Source organism: Oncorhynchus mykiss, chromosome 4 (genome assembly GCF_057628025.1).
Source record: "Oncorhynchus mykiss isolate SJ-2025 chromosome 4, ASM5762802v1, whole genome shotgun sequence".
Taxonomy (NCBI): Eukaryota; Metazoa; Chordata; class Actinopteri; order Salmoniformes; family Salmonidae; genus Oncorhynchus; species Oncorhynchus mykiss.
In genome coordinates this window covers 8,300,395-8,321,591 of record NC_143025.1, presented here as the reverse complement: position 1 = coordinate 8,321,591, position 21,197 = coordinate 8,300,395, and the positions used below count along the sequence as shown (strand labels likewise).

The 21,197-nt window shown below is 48.1% G+C and overlaps 1 protein-coding gene across 21 annotated transcripts in view; it reads right to left on the bottom strand.

Annotated features, from left to right (window-relative positions):
* The window catches only part of LOC110522713 (tight junction protein 1), a 179,497-nt gene that overhangs the window by 8,048 nt on the left and 150,252 nt on the right, over nt 1–21,197 (bottom strand). For 12 of the 21 annotated variants that reach the window (XM_090231031.1, XM_090231033.1, XM_090231035.1 and 9 more), the window contains 9 exons: nt 20,959–21,169; nt 14,212–14,312; nt 13,772–13,954; nt 12,612–12,794; nt 7,411–8,316; nt 5,892–5,983; nt 4,533–4,742; nt 2,415–2,551; nt 1,344–1,818 (listed from right to left, as the gene is read on the bottom strand). In XM_090231031.1, the coding sequence (XP_090087157.1) occupies nt 1,344–1,818; nt 2,415–2,551; nt 4,533–4,742; nt 5,892–5,983; nt 7,411–8,316; nt 12,612–12,794; nt 13,772–13,954; nt 14,212–14,312; nt 20,959–21,169 (2,498 nt within the window). Of the gene's footprint in view, nt 1–1,343; nt 1,819–2,414; nt 2,552–4,532; nt 4,743–5,891; nt 5,984–7,410; nt 8,317–11,599; nt 11,876–12,611; nt 12,795–13,771; nt 13,955–14,211; nt 14,313–20,958; nt 21,170–21,197 lie in introns of all 21 variants that reach the window. The other 9 variants (XM_036969348.2, XM_090231029.1, XM_090231030.1 and 6 more) reach the window with 1 other exon arrangement.

Here is a 21,197-nt window from a genome sequence, read left to right as displayed (position 1 = left end):
CTATACTGTATAGAACACTGGGGTAGAGTTAGTTACTATCTATATACTGTATAGAACACTGGGGTAGAGAGTTAGTTACTATCTATACTGGATAGAACACTGGGGTAGAGAGTTAGTTACTATCTATACTGTATAGAACACTGGGGTAGAAAGAGTTAGTTACTATCTATACTATATAAAACACTGGGGTAGAGATGTGAAAGGGGGAGGGGCTGATCTAGAGGGGGGAGAAGGTAGAGGCTGAACAGTGAGTCATGCCAACAGCAGGCTACATAACCAGGTCCCTACATAACCCTGCTACATAACCCTGCTACATAACCAGGTCCCTACATAACCCTGCTACATAACCCTGCTACATAACCAGGTCCCTACATAACCCTGCTACATAACCAGGTCCCTACATAACCCTGCTAAATAACCAGGTCCTTACATAACCAGGCCCCTACATAAACCTGCTACATAACCAGGCCCCTACATAATCAGGCCCCTACATAACCCTGCTACATAACCAGGCCCCTACATAACCCTGCAACATAACCAGGTCCCAACATAACCCTGCTACATAACCAGGTCCCAACATAACCCTGCTACATAACCAGGTCCCTACATAACCCTGCTACATAACCAGGTCCCTACATAACCCTGCTACATAACCAGGTCCCTACATAACCAGGCCACTACATAACCCTGCTCCATAACCAGATCCCTACATAACCCTGCTACATAACCAGGCCGCTACATAACCAGGCCCCTACATAACCAGGTTCCTACATAACCAGGCCTCTACATAACCCTGCTACATAACCAGGTCCCTACATAACCCTGCTACATAACCAGGTCCCTACATAACCAGGCCCCTACATAACCATGCTACATAACCAGGCCTCTACATAACCCTACAGGGTCATAAACATGCTTCCTCAGATGTATAATTATTGCCATTGCTTGTATATGACATTCAAGACAGGTAATGAGTGTTTTGATGTATGGGGAAGAGAGGCGGAGCTAAAGGCAGAGCTGTAGGCGGAGCTAAAGGAGTCCTCCACCACAGAAGCAGAGTAACAGTCACAGAGGTCACGACAAGGTCAGAACCATGATTTAGTACATCAGTAAATATGGCCAGTGCCTGTATGATGTTGCGGATGTTCCAGTGATTTAATTAATACTGTATGTACCGTTTGTGGGTGTCGGGAGGCTGGGGCTAGAGGCATAACAACGAGGTATCTGCTAAATGACCATATTGGAACAACCTTGCCAAACAAACACCTTGTCAAGAGGTTCGGAACTCTTGGGATAACCGTTAAGTCACCTGACCAGGGTTTTGAGCCCCTCCATATCCTTACCTGACAGGTATGGCCTTGGGAACAGCATTGTTGACTAAGTTGTTGTGCTGCTGGTACTTGGGCCCCCTGTTGTCCATGGTGCGTGTGAACGTGTCCAGTCCACTGTCGTGGTCCAGGGCCTGAGGAGACAGCGGCGGCTTGGTCCTGCTGTTGTTGTTGACCACACTGGGTTTGGGGTTGCTGCTACTGATCAGGAGGTCGTTGGGGAGGAGGTTGTGGTTGAACTTGGGGCTCTCAAACTTCCTCTCGAAGGGCCGGGCCGAGGAGGTGTAAGGCTTAGGGACATATCGGTTGTAGCTTTGTGGGGTGGGGGTGGTTCCAGGGGTTTTGGGGGGTGCGTCGGTGCCGTTGACCCCCACTGGGGACCTCTGGGCCAGGTAGGGCTGGGAGGGGAGATCCTGGAGGGTAGAGGGGCGAAGGCCGGAGAGATCGTGTTTGGGAGAGGCGCTGAGGAGATTGTCGGGCTGTGAGTTCACTAGAGAGAGAGGGGAAGGAATGTGAGTTCACTAGAGAGAGAGGGATGTGAGTTCACTAGAGAGAGAGGGGAAGGAATGTGAGTTCACTAGAGAGAGAGGGATGTGAGTTCACTAGAGAGAGAGGGATGTGAGTTCACTAGAGAGAGAGGGATGTGAGTTCACTAGAGAGAGGGATGTGAGTTCACTAGAGAGAGGGGAAGGGATGTGAGTTCACTAGAGAGAGGGATGTGAGTTCACTAGAGAGAGGGGAAGGGATGTGAGTTCACTAGAGAGAGGGGAAGGGATGTGAGTTCACTAGAGAGAGAGGGGAAGGGATGTGAGTTCACTAGAGAGAGAGGGGAAGGGATGTGAGTTCACTAGAGAGAGAGGGGTGGGATGTGAGTTCACTAGAGAGAGAGGGATGTGAGTTCACTAGAGAGAGAGGGGAAGGGATGTGACCACCGTGATGCAGCCTAGATTCAGCCTTTACACGTCTATACAGCCACAAGTCTATCACATGGTAGAGATGCTTTTAGTAGCCACCAGAAAATCACAAGTGAATTGTCAGTACTTTGCTGGATTAAAAAGGCTACATGACATTATCATGGTTCGTTACCATCATTGGTGGTGAGTTTGGGCAGGCTGTTGGGTGGTACGGCAGGGCTGGGGGGTCCGTACTGGGACACAGGACTGATCTGGGGGAGGGGCTCGTACCTCTTCTCTACCGGACTCACCTTCTCCACAGACTCTGCCCTAAAACACAGATACGACAGAAGGTGTTTAAGATCATTGCAGTGGAATTGTGAAGAATCATTGAATCTACTAATCAGTGTCACCTTGAATCTCCAATAACTCATTATGCGATGAAGATTAGCAGTTCTGCCTCAGGACATGATCCCCTCAAAATGCTGACAGTCAGCCTGATCTCTGGCCATATTGATTGTACTTCCCCTCTCAGATCTACAGTACACATGTGCCTTGGGGCTGGGTCGTGTTGTAGGGTTTATGGGTAGTGTAGTTTACCTGTTGTAGGGGTTATGGGTAGTGTAGTTTACCTGTTGTAGGGGTTATGGGTAGTTTACCTTCTTGTATGGGTAGTGTAGTGTACCTGTTGTAGGGGTTATGGGTAGTGTAGTGTACCTGTGGTAGGGGTTATGGGTAGTGTACCTGTTGTAAGGGTTATGGGAAGTGTAGTGTACCTGTGGTAGGGGTTATGGGTAGTGTAGTTTACCTGTTGTAGGGGTTATGGGTAGTGCAGTTTACCTGTTGTAGGGGTTATGGGTAGTGTACCTGTTGTAAGGGTTATGGGAAGTGTAGTGTACCTGTGGTAGGGGTTATGGGTAGTGTAGTTTACCTGTTGTAGGGGTTATGGGTAGTGTACATGTTGTAACGGTTATGGGTAGTGTAGTGTACCTGTTGTAGGGGTTATGGGTAGTGTTGTGTACCTGTTATAAGGGTTATGGGTAGTGTAGTTTACCTGTTGTAGGGGTTATGGGTAGTGTAGTGTACATGTTATAAGGGTTATGGGTAGTGTAGTTTACCTGTTGTAGGGGTTATGGGTAGTGTAGTTTACCTGTTGTAGGGGTTATGGGTAGTTTACCTGTTGTAAGGGTTATGGGTAGTGTAGTGTACCTGTGGTAGGGGTTATGGGTAGTGTAGTGTACCTGTTGTAAGGGTTATGGGTAGTGTAGTGTACCTGTTGTAGGGGTTATGGGTAGTGTAGTGTACCTGTTATAAGGGTTATGGGTAGTTTACCTGTTGTAAGGGTTATGGGTAGTGTACCTGTTGTAGGGGTTATGGGTAGTTTACCTGTTGTAAGGGTTATGGGAAGTGTAGTGTACCTGTTGTAGGGGTTATGGGTAGTGTAGTGTACCTGTTATAAGGGTTATGGGTAGTGTAGTGTACCTGTTGTAGGGGTTATGGGTAGTGTAGTGTACCTGTTATAAGGGTTATGGGTAGTGTAGTGTACCTGTTATAAGGGTTATGGGTAGTGTAGTGTACCTGTTGTAGGGGTTATGGGTAGTGCAGTGTACCTGTTGTAGGGGTTATGGGTAGTTTACCTGTTGTAAGGGTTATGGGTAGTGTAGTGTACCTGTTGTAGGGGTTATGGGTAGTGTAGTGTACCTGTTGTAGGGGTTATGGGTAGTGTACCTGTTGTAAGGGTTATGGGTAGTGTAGTGTACCTGTTGTAGTGGTTATGGGTAGTGTAGTGTACCTGTTGTAGTGGTTATGGGTAGTGTAGTTTACCTGTTGTAGGGGTTATGGGTAGTGTACCTGTTGTAAGGGTTATGGGTAGTGTAGTGTACCTGTGGTAGGGGTTATGGGTAGTGTAGTTTACCTGTTGTAGGGGTTATGGGTAGTGTACCTGTTGTAAGGGTTATGGGTAGTGTAGTGTACCTGTGGTAGGGGTTATGGGTAGTGTAGTTTACCTGTTGTAGGGGTTATGGGTAGTGTACCTGTTGTAAGGGTTATGGGTAGTGTAGTGTACCTGTTGTAGGGGTTATGGGTAGTGTAGTGTACCTGTTGTAAGGGTTATGGGTAGTGTAGTGTACCTGTTGTAGGGGTTATGGGTAGTGTAGTGTACCTGTTGTAGGGGTTATGGGTAGTGTACCTGTTGTAAGGGTTATGGGTAGTGTAGTGTACCTGTTGTAGGGGTTATGGGTAGTGTAGTGTACCTGTTGTAGGGGTTATGGGTAGTGTAGTGTACCTGTTGTAGGGGTTATGGGTAGTTTACCTGTTGTAAGGGTAAGCTAGCTGGGTCTGTGGTGGGAAGCGGTTGATCCCGGGGGTGGGGTTCATGGTCTTGCTGTCGAAGCTGCGGCGGTCAAAGTAGGACAGCTGCTTCCTGTAATACTCCTCATCCTCGTCAGCATCGTAATGGTTGGAGGAGTGGGCCACGTCATTCAGGGGCTTAGACCCAGGGGCATTCTGGGGCTCGGGGGCTCTGAGGGGGAGGGAGCGAGGGACAGTCAGAGAGCAGCACAGATAAACGTTGGGGTCAATTACATTTCAATTCCAGTCAATTCAGAAAGTAAACCAAATTCCAATTTGCAATAAATAAATAAAAACTTGAAATGGAATTGACCCCAACCCTGATACACTTACAAATCCATTCCACAGAGTAGAGACAGGATAACCAGTTAGAGAGCTCAACAGATCCACACAGGAGAAAGTAGAGCAAGCGACAGACAGTGAGACAGATGGACAGACAGTCAGAGGGGCATACAGACAGACAGACAGAGACAGACAGCACAGATCCACACAGTAATAGCAAGAGTACAAACATGGATAAACACAAGAGGAAGAGAGAGACAGGTCACTGTACCGATCAATACAGGAGAGACAGACAGGTCACTGTACCGATCAATACAGGAGAGACAGACAGGTCACTGTACCGATCAATACAGGAGAGACAGACAGGTCACTGTACCGATCAATACAGGAAAGACAGACAGGTCACAGACAGGTCACTGTACCGATCAATACAGGAGAGACAGACAGGTCACTGTACTGATCAATACAGGAGAGACAGGTCACTGTACCAATCAATACAGGAGAGAGAGACAGGTCACTGTACCGATCAATACAGGAGAGAGACACAGGTCACTGTACCGATCAATACAGGAGAGAGACAGGTCACTGTACCGATCAATACAGGAGAGCGACAGGTCACTGTACCGATCAATACAGGAGAGAGAGACAGGTCACTGTACCGATCAATACAGGAGAGAGAGACAGGTCACTGTACCGATCAATACAGGAGAGAGACAGGTCACTGTACCGATCAATACAGGAGAGAGAAAGATGGTCTTCACATTACAGCACCATGTTCAGCATTCTGTTTTCCTGATGCATCCTGGTAGCTGCACTGTCTAGCATGTCCACTAGGTGGAGCTCTGGGGTTGACAGTGATAAACGGACTAGGTGGATTTTCTCACCACTGCCTCTTTATATATATTTAGTATATACCACAAGTCTGATCCAACATGACTTCCAGGATAGTATGTGATCATTTCTGGGGGTTGAACCCATAACCCTGGTGTTATGAGCACCAGAGCAGAGTGCTGTGCTGTGTGTGTGTATATACACACACCTGTACGTAGGTTTCTCCTGCTCCAGGTTGCTGAGGGAGTTGGCTTTGGGGACAGGACCAGGTGCAGTCATAGGTCTGGGCAGGTCCGCAGGCTGGAACACCAGACAGACCACAGGGAGGTTGAAACAGAATAACGTACGACTGACTACCCCAGGTCGTCCACTATCAGGTCAAGTTGTAGTCAGAAGCACCGCTCGGTTCTACAATGTATCTTCTTCAAACTGTAATCGCAGTGCTAAATTCATGCCCCGTCAGCCAACATTCAATTAAGATCAATAAACAAAAATGTTTTGTTTTCATTCATTTGTACTATATATCCCATTTTGACTTGACAGCTTGGCCTTATAGTGGGGAACCAACTACACAACCTCACATGTTATCCTGGTATCACATTCATCAGTGGTTTGTTGCCCCAATCACACGTTACTCTGTCAGAAGAACCCCCATTTGCCTGCTTTATATTCTTTCCAAGTACACCACCCCCCTCCCCCTCTGGATGTGTTGCTTCCTCCCCTTGCCCCCCAACCTGGAGTTGAACCAGGGACCGTCTGAACACATCAACAATTGCCTCCCACAAAGATTCGTTACCTATTGCTCCACAAAAGCCGCGGCCCTGACAGGGCAAGGGAAACTACTTCAATGTCTCAGAGTGAGTGACGTCACAGATTGCACCGCTAACTAGCTAGCAATTTCACACCAGTTATATATAGGCCAAGTACCCCCAGACATCCATTATAACTACCAGGGCTACTAGTACCCCAGGCTGAGACCACCCAGACATCCATTATAACTACCAGGGCTACTAGTACCCCAGGCTGAGACCACCCAGACATCCATTATAACTACCAGGGCTACTAGTACCCCAGGCTGAGACCCCCCCAGACATCCATTATAACTACCAGGGCTACTAGTACCCCAGGCTGAGACCACCCAGACATCCATTATAACTACCAGGGCTACTAGTACCCTAGGCTGAGACCTCCCAGACATCCATTAAAACTACCAGGGCTACTAGTACCCCAGGCTGAGACCACCCAGACATCCATTCTAACTACCAGGGCTACTACTACCCCAGGCTGAGACCCCCCAGACATCCATTATAACTACCAGGGCTACTAGTACCCCAGGCTGAGACCACCCAGGCATCCATTATAACTACCAGGGCTACTAGTACCCCAGGCTGAGACCCCCCCCAGACATCCATTATAACTACCAGGGCTACTAGTACCCCAGGCTGAGACCCCCCCAGACATCCATTATAACTACCAGGGCTACTAGTACCCCAGGCTGAGACCCCCCCCAGACATCCATTATAACTACCAGGGCTACTAGTACCCCAGGCTGAGACCACCCAGGCATCCATTATAACTACCAGGGCTACTAGTACCCCAGGCTGAGACCCCCCCAGACATCCATTATAACTACCAGGGCTACTAGTACCCCAGGCTGAGACCCCCAAGACATCCATTACAAGCATGCGTTCTAGGTGTTTGGCCGTGTCGTGGTATAAGAGACGTACCCTCATCACGGTGGAGTCGCCAGCCTCCTTGGCCCGGTCCACAGACACTGACCTCTTATTCTCAAACATCTTGACCCTGTTGAGCACCGACTGGGGCTTCATGGCTGGGTCGTCCTTTTCCTCCTCCCCCCGGGGCGGTGGAGGGAGGGGTTTGGACCCCGCGTTTACCCCCATCTCTCCCGGAGAGGCCAAGGGCTCAGGTTTGTGAGGGGGAAGGGGTGGGTCAGAGGTCATTAGAGGTTCACGGTTGTAGCCACCGCCCCGACTGGGAGGCACCGGGTTATAGGAGGGTCTCCGGCCAGGAGCAGAGTCTCCGTAATACTGCTTGGGGGGTTCCGGGGAGCGGGGAGAGCTGAGGCAGTAGCCGTGGGGGGGCTCGGCCTCGTAGGGAGAGCAGGCGTCGTAAGGGCCAGCCGAGGGCGGGAGAGACGGTTCATCATACCGCATTGGCCCCGGAGGTTTACCGTGACGAGGCTTGCCGTCGTAGCCCTGCATCCCCGCCGGGGCCTTATCGTAGCGTGGCTGGGGGGGGCTGTAGTCCCTGACGGGGCCGTCCTCATAGGGGGTGGTCCCCCTGGGAGGGTAGCCCTGCTGGTGGACCGGGCCAGGCTGGTACCCCGGGGGCTGGGGAGAAGAGGTCTGCTGGTCGTAGGGGGGCCACCGGCCATCATCGTAGTTTTGAGGCACACGGTTGTCGTAGTGCAGGTGAGAGTCAAAGTTCCCCTGGTGAGGCTTTGGTTCGGCGTAGCCCCCCCTGTCACTACAGTAGCCGTAAGGCGAGTGGTCGTACTGGCGGTATGGCTGTTTGTCCTGGTAGGGCTGGTGGGTGTAGCTCAGAGACGACTTCATGCCGCCGTGGTTCACTCTCACTGGTTCCTCCAGACTGTACAGATCCTTCTTGTACATCTGCAGGGGAGAGACATCCAAGACAGACATCAGAGCTTGGTATCTACCAAACTATCTATAGTAGTGAACTACCTGGTCAGAGCTTGGTATCTACTGAACTATAGTAGTGAACTACCTGGTCAGAGCTTGGTAACTACTGAACTATCTTTAGGAGTAAACTACCTGGTCAGAGCTTGGTATCTACTGAACTATAGTAGTGAACTACCTGGTCAGAGCTTGGTATCTACTGAACTATAGTAGTGAACTACCTGGTCAGAGCTTGGTATCTACTGAACTATAGTAGTAAACTACCTGGTCAGAGCTTGGTATCTACTGAACTACAGTAGTGAACTACCTGGTCAGAGCTTGGTATCTACTGAACTATTGTAGTGAACTACCTGGTCAGAGCTTGGTATCTACCAAACTATCTATAGTAGTGAACTACCTGGTCAGAGCTTGGTATCTACTGAACTATAGTAGTGAACTACCTGGTCAGAGCTTGGTATCTACTGAACTATAGTAGTGAACTACCTGGTCAGAGCTTGGTATCTACTGAACTATCTATAGTAGTGAACTACCTGGTCAGAGCTTGGTATCTACTGAACTACAGTAGTGAACTACCTGGTCAGAGCTTGGTATCTACTGAACTATCTATAGTAGTGAACTACCTGGTCAGAGCTTGGTATCTACTGAACTATAGTAGTAAACTACCTGGTCAGAGCTTGGTACCTACTGAACTATAGTAGTAAACTACCTGGTCAGAGCTTGGTACCTACTGAACTATAGTAGTGAACTACCTGGTCAGAGCTTGGTATCTACCGTACTGAACTATCTACAGTAGTGAACTACCTGGTCAGAGCTTGGTACCTACTGAACTATAGTAGTAAACTACCTGGTCAGAGCTTGGTATCTACTGAACTACAGTAGTGAACTACCTGGTCAGAGCTTGGTATCTACTGAACTACAGTAGTGAACTACCTGGTCAGAGCTTGGTATCTACTGAACTATAGTAGTGAACTACCTGGTCAGAGCTTGGTACCTACTGAACTATAGTAGTAAACTACCTGGTCAGAGCTTGGTATCTACTGAACTACAGTAGTGAACTACCTGGTCAGAGCTTGGTATCTACTGAACTACAGTAGTGAACTACCTGGTCAGAGCTTGGTATCTACTGAACTATAGTAGTAAACTACCTGGTCAGAGCTTGGTATCTACTGAACTACAGTAGTAAACTACCTGGTCAGAGCTTGGTATCTACCGTACTGAACTATCTACAGTAGTGAACTACCTGGTCAGAGCTTGGTACCTACTGAACTATAGTAGTAAACTACCTGGTCAGAGCTTGGTATCTACTGAACTACAGTAGTGAACTACCCGGTCAGAGCTTGGTATCTACTGAACTATAGTAGTAAACTACCTGGTCAGAGCTTGGTAACTACTGAACTATCTTTAGGAGTAAACTACCCGGTCAGAGCTTGGTATCTACTGAACTATAGTAGTGAACTACCTGGTCAGAGCTTGGTATCTACTGAACTATAGTAGTGAACTACCTGGTCAGAGCTTGGTATCTACTGAACTACAGTAGTGAACTACCTGGTCAGAGCTTGGTATCTACTGAACTATATTAGTGAACTACCTGGTCAAAGCTTGGTATCTACTGAACTATAGTAGTGAACTACCTGGTCAGAGCTTGGTATCTACTGAACTATCTATAGTAGTAAACTACCTGGTCAGAGCTTGGGTGAATAAGATTTCTGATGTATCAATTAATTATAGATGGCAAATTAAGTTGAAAACGTGTAAACCTGATTGGAGAACTATAATTTTCAAACAGTTTTGAACAAATAATAATATATATTTTTTTAAATTACAAAAATAAAAGTAGAGGAAATGACAGAAACTACAAAATAAATCCCCCCAAAAATCGAGTCAGAGAGGAATGAATTATTAAAGAGAGGTTCACCTGAAACCTGACGATAAGGACTGAGCACAGATCAATAGTAACTAATAACAATACATGACACAAACATCAAGTCAAAGTGCAAGTACACAAGCAATTCTCTTATCAATTATTCCTAATCAGAACTGAATGTATATTTGACAAGAAGCCTTTCGAGAAATGACTCAAAAATGTCCAAATCCCTCCTGATCACCAAATCACGTTTTCCGATTATGTTGTCAATAGCGTTTTTTTTCCCTTCTTCTTCTGAACGGCTTCATTTCAAAAACAGGTGATATGTAGCCTTTAGACAGCACATCTCGTAACAGACAGTTACTTCCTATGGAAGAAGCTGTTAAAACTTCTACACGAGTCAATACTACAACGGAAGAAGTACATTTATGCAGTTTTAAAATACAAGTTTTAGGTTGGTTTTTTTTTTCCATAGGGAGAGTCAACTGCTTTTTTTGACAGAGACTAGTAAATACCAAGAATACTGTCTGCAGGTTAGCATAGTTTATCATGCAACCAACATTCAGTTTTAGCATCTTATGCAACGACAGTCTACTACACACTAGCATTACAACATACAGTACACCTACATGTGCCTCTGCAGGTATATTTGACTAAGAGTCAGTCAGTCAGAGAAGTTAAATAAGTAGAGAAGCAGAAAGGAACCCAAAACATGCAGAAGGAAGAAGAGGAGACGACAGTAACCGGTACTGCTGGTTCTTCTTATCCTGGTCACATCGTTAGACTCCCAAATGTAACGCATCCTATTCCCTATACAATGCACTACTTTTGTCCAGAACCTGGGCGGCTCTGGCCAAAAGTAGCGTACTAAATAGGGAATGGGGTGCAGTTTCAGATTTTCCCACCTAGGACCGGACAGCCCCCCCCCACCCACCCACGACTACCAGCCCACTGTGATTGGTGCATGTGTACTGACTTAGTCACACATGGTGTGTGTTTGAGATTGACTATATTCTGCACAATCACTGATAACTAAGCGACAAAATAGGCAATTCTGCGTCTCCATTGTCGCCTTGCTCCAAACTCCTCCCCTCAAACACGCCGATTGGCTAGATTATTGCTTTCTGACTGGTCAAAGGTCAGTGGTCACACAGCGTGGGCGGGGCATGCAGACAGAGAGCCAGTCAGAGGAGAAAGAAGCGTGTGCGAAGAAAAAGACAGGCAAGTTCAAACAGAACAGCAGGCTGGGGGGGGCGGGGCAGACGGGCGGGGCAGAGAACCGGGCGGGGCAGTTAAGGGCGTGACTGGCCCAGGCCCGGTCCAGGTGCCCAGGTGTTCTAGTGAGGTAGCAGGTAGGTGCTGGGGTGGTGGTGGTGGTAGGTAGGTGAGTACCTTGGGTTCAGGACCAGGGCCGAGCGGCGATTGAGACAGGTGTTGGGGTTCGAGTGATGGTGGTGTTGGGGGCGGGGCTAGCTCAGTAGGGGCGGGACTGGGGCTGCTAAGGAGTGTGTCTGCAGCCTGAGGAGCTGCAACCGGAGTCTCCTCCTCCAGGTCAGGGGTCATACCCTCTAGCTGCAACACAGGCTGCTGTGACTCAGTCTCAACAGCAGGGGGCGCCACCGCCGCAGGCAGCAGAGAGGAAGGAATAGCCAGAGCAGCATCGTCTTGCTGTGAAGTATCGTTAAGAGACATTTTATTGCAACAGGCTGCCAAGAGGAAGAACACAGAAACACTCCACAAACTACAGCAGTTTCTCTCTCCGTCTCCGTAGTAACCTTCTCTCTATGTTCCTCCTCCTGGAATCATTTTGACACCTGCCAGAAACCGGTATACAGCGTATTTGCAACAGCGTGGTGACAACAGATGGCTTTACAACACACATTCCTCGTGTATACTAAAGCATATAAAGGGTTAGTGAAGGAACAAACACATTTGTATTGTTTACAAGCGGCACAAACATCACTCTGAAGAACAAATCACATGTCATTTCTGCCCGTTTTACCCACAGAAAGGCATCTACTGCTATACCTGCTCTCTTCCCTCCCTCCACTCCCTTCCCTCCCTCCCTCTTTTCTTCCCTCCCTCCCTCCCTTCTTCCCTCCTTCCCTCCCTCTTTTCTTCACTCCCTCCCTCCCTCCCCTCCCTCCCTCTTTTCTTCACTCCCTCCCCTCCCTCCCTCCCTCCCTCCCTCCCTCCCCTCCCCTCCCTCACTCCCTCCCTCCCTCCTTCCCTCCCTCCCTCCCTCTTTTCTTCACTCACTCTCTCCCTCCCTCCCCTCCCTCCCTCCCCTCCCTCCCCTCCCTCCCCCCCTCCCCTCCCTCCCTCCCTCCCCCCCTCCCTCCCTCTTTTCTTCACTCCCTCCCTCCCTTCCCTCTCTCTTTTTTCCCCTCCCTCCCTCTCCTACCTGCTGAGGAGCGGCGGACATCTTGAAACCGGACGGGTCGATGCAGTTGACCGGGTCGGACGGCGTCACAGAAACGTGCTGGTATCCAGAGTAACCACCAGACGAGGGGTCCTGGATGACGGGCGGGTCCTCTCTGACTGGCTCTGAGGAGCGGGTGATGGCTGGCTCCGTGGGCAGACCAACCTAATGGGATTTAGAGACTGGAGTTACAACAAACTGAGACCTTTTTAAAACTTGTATGAGGTACACTATATATACAAAAGTATGTGGACACCCCTTCAAATGAGTGGATTAAGCTAACACAGCCATGCAATCTCCATAGACAAACATTGGCAGTGAAATGTCCTTACTGAAGAGCTCCGTGACTTACACCGTCATAGGATGCCACCTTTCCAACAAGTGAGTTCGTCAAATTATCAGCGCTGCCCTGGTCAACTGTAAGTGCTGTTATTGTGAACTGGAAACGTCTAGGAGCAACAACAACTCATCCGCGAAGTGGTAGACCACACAAGCTCACAGAATGGGACAGTCGAGCGCTGAAGCGCATAGCTCATAAAAATGATCTGTCCTCGGTTTCAACACTCCCTACGGAAGCAACGTCAGCACAATAACTGTTCATCGGTAACTTCATGAAATGGGTTTCCATGGCCGAGCAGCCGCACACAAGCCTAAGATCGCCATGCGCAATGCCAAGCGTCGGATCGAGTGGTGTAAAGCTCGTCGCTATTGGACTCTGGAGCAGTGGAAACGCATTCTCTGTAGTGATGAATCACGCTTCACCATCTGGCAGTCCGACAGACTGGGTTTGGCCAGGAGAACGCTACCTGCCCGAATGCATAGTGTCAACTGTAATGTTTGGTGGAGGAGAAATAATGGTCTGGGGCTGTTTTTCATGGTTGGGGCTAGGCCCCTTAAGTTCCAGTAAAGGGAAATCTTAACGCTACAGCATACAATAACATTCTAGATGATTCTGTGTTTTGTGGCAACAGTTTGGGAAAGGCCGTTTCCTGTTTCAACATGACATGAGATGTTTGACGAGCATGTGTCTTAATGTAACTGTATTCTGCATAATTCAGCCTTTTTGACTGCGAACATGAATCAAATATCTATTTCAGAAATAAAATAATCTAATATTAAAAAAAAAAAAAAATCTGACCGACCTCGTCATTGAGCGTCTCGTCTAGTTCCTGGTCAGTGTAGGCCCCGCCCTCTGTGTCCGTGTCCTCATAGTCAGAGGTGTGGCGGCTGTCCGTGCTGTACATGGAGTACTCACTGCCCGGGGCTGACAGATATGACAGACGGTCATCATGGATGTCGAGGTCATCGTCCGGAGCGCCGTCCGCCTGGGGAGAGGAAGAGGAGGAAGAGGAAGTGGTGGATGGGAAGAAATACGCATGTTTTTTTTTTTTAGGGTTTTTTATTTTTAGGGTTTTTTATTTTTAGGGTTGCTTCAGCAGGTGAGTCAGAAATGATTAGATGTTATTCAAACAAAAACAAAGCTCAATGCTTTTGGAAAGATCATATTTATGAGTGACTTTTAGTTTTTAGTTTTTTTTTTTTTTTTTTTTACTTTGAAACTACAGTTGAGTGTTTCTCTCACCTTGCCCTCTGACACCCAGACCAACTGGTTCTGTTGCTGCTGGACGGTCTCCTTCAGAGCGCCGTACCAGCCATCGTTCATGTTGTTCATGTTGATGGTGGCTAACAGAGGACAGAAGGGTTACCGTGTTACTGGTTAGCATGATGCTGCCCATTTAGCATGAGAACAAATCAACATGAATGGATCCCTGAGGAATTCCACCAGATGTAGTGGCCTTATTACACGGAACATGAAACAACTTCAAAGATTTTACTGAGTTACAGTTCATATAAGGAAATCTGTCAATTTAAATACATTCATTAGGCCCTAATCTATAGATTTCACGACAGGGAATACAGATATGCATCTGTTGGTCACAGATACCTTCAAAAGATAAGGGTAAGGGGTGTGGATCAGAGAACCAGTCAGTATCTGAGGTGACCATTTGCCTCATTCAGCGCTACACATCCCCCTCACATAGAGTTGATCAGGCTGTTGATTGTGGTCTGTGGAATGTTGTCCCCACTCCTCTTCAATGGCTGTGTGAAGTTGCTGGATATTGGTGGGAACTGGAACACGCTGTCGTATGCGTCGATCCAGAGCATCCCAAACATGCTCAATGGGTAACATGTCTGGTGAGTATGCAGACCATGGAAGAACTGGGACATTTTCAGCTTACAGGAATTGTGTACGGACCATTGTGACATGGAGCCGTGCATTATCATGCTGAAACATGAGGTGATGGTGGCGGATGAATGGCATGTCGATGGGGCTTCAGGATCTCATCACGGTATCTCTGTGCGTTCAAATTTCCATTGATAAAATGCAATATTATTTGTTGTCTGTAGCTTATGCCTGCCCACACCATAACCCCACCTCCACCATGGGGCACTCTGTTCACAACTTTGACATCAGCAAACCGCTCGCCTACACAACGTCATACACGCTGTCTGCCATGTGTCCGGTACAGTTGAAACCAGGATTTATCAGTGAAGATCACACTTCTCCAGCGAGCCAGTGGCCATCGGAGGTGAGCATTTTCCCACTGAAGTCAGTTACGACGCCAAACTGCAATCAGGTCAAGACCCTGATGAGGACGACGAGCACGCAGATGAGCTTCCCTGAGACGGTTTCTGACAGTTTGTGTAGAAATTCTTCTGTTGTGCAAATCAACAGCTTCATCAGCTTTCCGGGTGGATTGTCTCAGACGTTCCTGCAGGTGAAGAAGCCGGATGTGAAGGTCCTGGGCTGGCGTGGTTAGATGGGATCTGTGGTTGTGAAGCCGGATGTGAAGGTCCTGGGCTGGCGTGGTTAGATGGGATCTGTGGTTGTGAAGCCGGATGTGAAGGTCCTGGGCTGGCGTGGTTAGATGTGATCTGTGGTTGTGAAGCCGGATGTGAAGGTCCTGGGCTGGCGTGGTTAGATGTGATCTGTGGTTGTGAAGCCGGATGTGAAGGTCCTGGGCTGGCGTGGTTAGATGTGATCTGTGGTTGTGAAGCCGGATGTGAAGGTCCTGGGCTGGCGTGGTTAGATGTGATCTGTGGTTGTGAAGCCGGATGTGAAGGTCCTGGGCTGGCGTGGTTAGATGTGATCTGTGGTTGTGAAGCCGGATGTGAAGGTCCTGGGCTGGCGTGGTTAGATGTGATCTGTGGTTGTGAAGCCGGATGTGAAGGTCCTGGGCTGGCGTGGTTAGATGTGATCTGTGGTTGTGAAGCCGGATGTGAAGGTCCTGGGCTGGCGTGGTTAGATGTGATCTGTGGTTGTGAAGCCGGATGTGAAGGTCCTGGGCTGGCGTGGTTAGATGTGATCTGTGGTTGTGAAGCCGGATGTGAAGGTCCTGGGCTGGCGTGGTTAGATGTGATCTGTGGTTGTGAAGCCGGATGTGAAGGTCCTGGGCTGGCGTGGTTAGATGTGATCTGTGGTTGTGAAGCCGGATGTGAAGGTCCTGGGCTGGCGTGGTTAGATGTGATCTGTGGTTGTGAAGCCGGATGTGGAGGTCCTGGCCTGGCATGGTTAGATGTGATCTGTGGTTGTGAAGCCGGATGGACTTACTGACAATTTCTCTAAAACGACATTGGATGCTAAGTAGAGAAATTAACATTCAATTATCTGGCAACAGCTCTGGTGGACATTCCTGCAGTCAGCATGCCAATTGTACACTCCCTCAAAACTTGAGACATCTGTGGAATTGTGTTGTGTGACAAAACTACACATTTTAGAGTTACTTTTTATTGTCCTCAGCACAAGGTGCAAACGTGTAATAATCATGCTGTTTAATCAGCTTCTTGATATGCCACACCTGTCAGGGTTATCATGGCAAATTTGTGCACACAAATTGAGAGAAATAAGCTTTTTGTGCGTATGGAACATTTCTGGGATCTTTTATTTCAGCTCATGAAAACATGGGACCAACACTTTACATGTTGCATTTATATTTCTGTTCAGTGTAGATACCCGTGTGAATCATTCACATTTGTTAACTACTTTCATGACCAAGCAATCAAAATGGTTCCAGAATCAAAATGATTCCAGAATCAAAATGGTTCCAGAATCAAAATGGTTCCAGAATCAAAATGGTTCCAGAATCAAAATGATTCCAGAATCAAAATGGTTCCAGAATCAAAATGGTTCCAGAATCAAAATGGTTCCAGAATCAAGCTTATGAGCAGTATGTGTGTGAAAATGGCTGGGTATTTAACAGGGCCACAGGACCACAGGACTTCCTCTGGGATCCTGAACCCTTGTTCTTTTAGTAACAGATGTGAACAACACCTCATAACACCGTCATAATTTAGACCCATTTCCCAGCCATGAAAAGTTGTGCAGGTTCTCACCAGAAAGATGTAAACCTATGACTTCACATGCAGCAAATTAATAAACACGTGGCTGAAGAATTGCAACATTTACCTGGAGCTAACTCTGCAGATAGTGCTACTGGGTGATTTGAAAAGTCATAATCAATCAATAATACTTTTAGCAAAAAAAAAAATAATGGTATCTGTAAAAACTATGAGAATAGAAAGGTTCAGAACTTTTGTGAAACATCACAGCACAGTTGAAAAATATATGGCAAATAGAAATCCAATATGGACGGTGTTACGAGACAGATGGGAGGGGTTGAATGGAGCTGAAGGGTGGGACTGGATGGTGTTACGAGACAGATGGGAGGGGTTGAATGGAGCTGAAGGGTGGGACTGGATGGTGTTACGAGACAGATGGGAGGGGTTGAATGGAGCTGAAGGGTGGGACTGGACGGTGTTACGAGACAGATGGGAGGGGTTGAATGGAGCTGAAGGGTGGGACTGGACGGTGTTACGAGACAGATGGGAGGGGTTGAATGGAGCTGAAGGGTGGGACTGGATGGTGTTACGAGACAGATGGGAGGGGTTGAATGGAGCTGAAGGGTGGGACTGGATGGTGTTACGAGACAGATGGGAGGGGTTGAATGGAGCTGAAGGGTGGGACTGGACGGTGTTACGAGACAGATGGGAGGGGTTGAATGGAGCTGAAGGGTGGGACTGGATGGTGTTACGAGACAGATGGGAGGGGTTGAATGGAGCTGAAGGGTGGGACTGGATGGTGTTACGAGACAGATGGGAGGGGTTGAATGGAGCTGAAGGGTGGGACTGGACGGTGTTACGAGACAGATGGGAGGGGTTGAATGGAGCTGAAGAGTGGGACTGGATGGTGTTACGAGACAGATGGGAGGGGTTGAATGGAGCTGAAGGGTGGGACTGGATGGTGTTACGAGACAGATGGGAGGGGTTGAATGGAGCTGAAGGGTGGGACTGGACGGTGTTACGAGACAGATGGGAGGGGTTGAATGGAGCTGAAGGGTGGGACTGGATGGTGTTACGAGACAGATGGGAGGGGTTGAATGGAGCTGAAGGGTGGGACTGGATGGTGTTACGAGACAGATGGGAGGGGTTGAATGGAGCTGAAGGGTGGGACTGGACGGTGTTACGAGACAGATGGGAGGGGTTGAATGGAGCTGAAGGGTGGGACTGGATGGTGTTACGAGACAGATGGGAGGGGTTGAATGGAGCTGAAGGGTGGGACTGGATGGTGTTACGAGACAGATGGGAGGGGTTGAATGGAGCTGAAGGGTGGGACTGGATGGTGTTACGAGACAGATGGGAGGGGTTGAACGGAGCTGAAGGGTGGGACTGGATGGTGTTACGAGACAGATGGGAGGGGTTGAATGGAGCTGAAGGGTGGGACTGGATGGTGTTACGAGACAGATGGGAGGGGTTGAATGGAGCTGAAGGGTGGGACTGGATGGTGTTACGAGACAGATGGGAGGGGTTGAACGGAGCTGAAGGGTGGGACTGGATGGTGTTACGAGACAGATGGGAGGGGTTGAATGGAGCTGAAGGGTGGGACCAATAACAAACCAAAGATAACTAATGTAAAAAAGTATATAGTATGTATAAGCAGGAAGTAGAAGCCTAAGTGTTGTTGTTCATTATTTTACTCCAATTATGGGAGAGGTGTGGAAAATAATAAAGAAAATATATTTTTAAAAGCTGTGTATACATATATATATTTTATTTACAAAACATAATGGGGGATTGGAAATGATGCAGACAATTACATTGATAGAAGCCACATCTGCAATAGTAAAGCCGATCTATCCACTAAAAAACAACCACATAATCAGTTGGTTATCCTCTACAACATAGCAGATGTCGGAGGGTTGATTACCTAGAAGCTGGCAAGCCAGCGAGGCAATGTAAAACATCCCAAACAGAGCTAGACGATGCCAGGAGAATAATCTACTTGTTGTTATAGCCATCAGTCTGGTGTTTTCAGGTCAACCTCACAGTTAAGTTAGTCAAGGTTCTGTCATCAGGGTTAGCTAGACTGCTATAGTCAAGGTTCTGTCATCAGGGTTAGCTATCCTGCTATAGTCAAGGTTCTGTCATCAGGGTTAGCTATCCTGCTATAGTCAAGGTTCAGTCATCAGGGTAAGCTATCCTGCTATAGTCAAGGTTCAGTCATCAGGGTTAGCTATCCTGCTATAGTCAAGGTTCTGTCATCAGGGTTAGCTATCCTGCTATAGTCAAGGTTCAGTCATCAGGGTTAGCTATCCTGCTATAGTCAAGGTTCAGTCATCAGGGTTAGCTATCCTGCTATAGTCAAGGTTCTGTCATCAGGGTTAACTATCCTGCTATTGTCAAGGTTCTGTCATCAGGGTTAGCTATCCTGCTATAGTCAAGGTTCTGTCATCAGGGTTAGCTATCCTGCTATAGTCAAGGTTCTGTCATCAGGGTTAGCTATCCTGCTATAGTCAAGGTTCTGTCATCAGGGTAAGCTATCCTGCTATAGTCAAGGTTCTGTCATCAGGGTTAGCTATCCTGCTATAGTCAAGGTTCTGTCATCAGGGTTAGCTATCCTGCTATAGTCAAGGTTCTGTCATCAGGGTTAGCTATCCTGCTATAGTCAAGGTTCTGTCATCAGGGTTAGCTATCCTGCTATAGTCAAGGTTCTGTCATCAGGGTTAGCTATCCTGCTATAGTCAAGGTTCTGTCATCAGGGTTAGCTATCCTGCTATAGTCAAGGTTCTGTCATCAGGGTTAGCTATCCTGCTATAGTCAAGGTTCTGTCATCAGGGTTAGCTATCCTGCTATAGTCAAGGTTCTGTCATCAGGGTTAGCTATCCTGCTATAGTCAAGGTTCTGTCATCAGGGTTAGCTATCCTGCTATAGTCAAGGTTCCGTCATCAGGGTTAGCTATCCTGCTATAGTCAAGGTTCTGTCATCAGGGTTAGCTATCCTGCTATAGTCAAGGTTCTGTCATCAGGGTTAACTATCCTGCTATTGTCAAGGTTCTGTCATCAGGGTTAGCTATCCTGCTATAGTCAAGGTTCAGTCATCAGGGTTAGCTATCCTGCTATAGTCAAGGTTCTGTCATCAGGGTTAGCTATCCTGCTATAGTCAAGGTTCTGTCATCAGGGTTAGCTATCCTGCTATAGTCAAGGTTCAGTCATCAGGGTTAGCTATCCTGCTATAGTCAAGGTTCTGTCATCAGGGTTAGCTATCCTGCTATAGATATTTTCGGTACGAGGATATGGTCACATCACTCGTACGTGACGATTGCTTGTAATTGTTTTTAAAAATCTGTAAACGTCATAAAGGTGACATTTTAAATGTCTCCCTCAGTACTTACTGGTGAAGAGATGGAGGTTGTTCTTCCTTAGTTTCAAGGCTCTCTCTCTCTCTCCTCCACGCTCCTCTCTACTCTCTCTACTCTCTCCCCCTCCCTCAGTACTTACTGGTGAAGAGATGGAGGTTGTTCTTCCTTAGTTTCAAGGCTCTCTCTCTCTCTCTCTCCCTCTCTCTCTACTCTCCCCTCTCTCTCTACTCTCTCCTCTCGCTCTCTACTCTCCCCTCTCGCTCTCTACTCTCCCCTCTCGCTCTCTACTCTCCCCTCTCGCTCTCTACTCTCCCCTCTCGCTCTCTCTCTCTCTCTCCTCTCCCCTCTCTCTCTCTCCTCTCCCCTCTCTCTCTCTACTCTCCCCTCTCTCTCTCTACTCTCCCCTCTCTCTCTCTCTACTCTCCCCTCTCTCTCTCTACTCTCCCCTCTCTCTCTCTACTCTCCCCTCTCTACTCTACCCTCTCTCTCTCTACTCTCCCCTCTCTCTCTCTACTCTCCCCCCTCTCTCTCTACTCTCCCCCCTCTCTCTCTACTCTCCCCTCTCTCTCTCTCCTCTCTCTCTCTCCTCTCTCTACTCTCTCTCGCTCTACTCTCCTCTTCCTCAGTACTTACTGGTGAAGAGGTGGTGGTTGTTCTTCCTTAGTTTCAAGGCTCTCTCGTAGAGTTTCCGGGCTGACTTCCTGGACTCGGAACAGAGCCTGGTTCTCATGTTCTTGACGCCCTGCTTGCTATCCGGGTTGAGGAACACCACGATGGGATACCACTGGGCGTAGTTCAGACGGTCCACCGCGTTGGGGGTGATGTCCAGGACGGCATGTTTATCCTACACCAGACAAGACACCATAACTTAG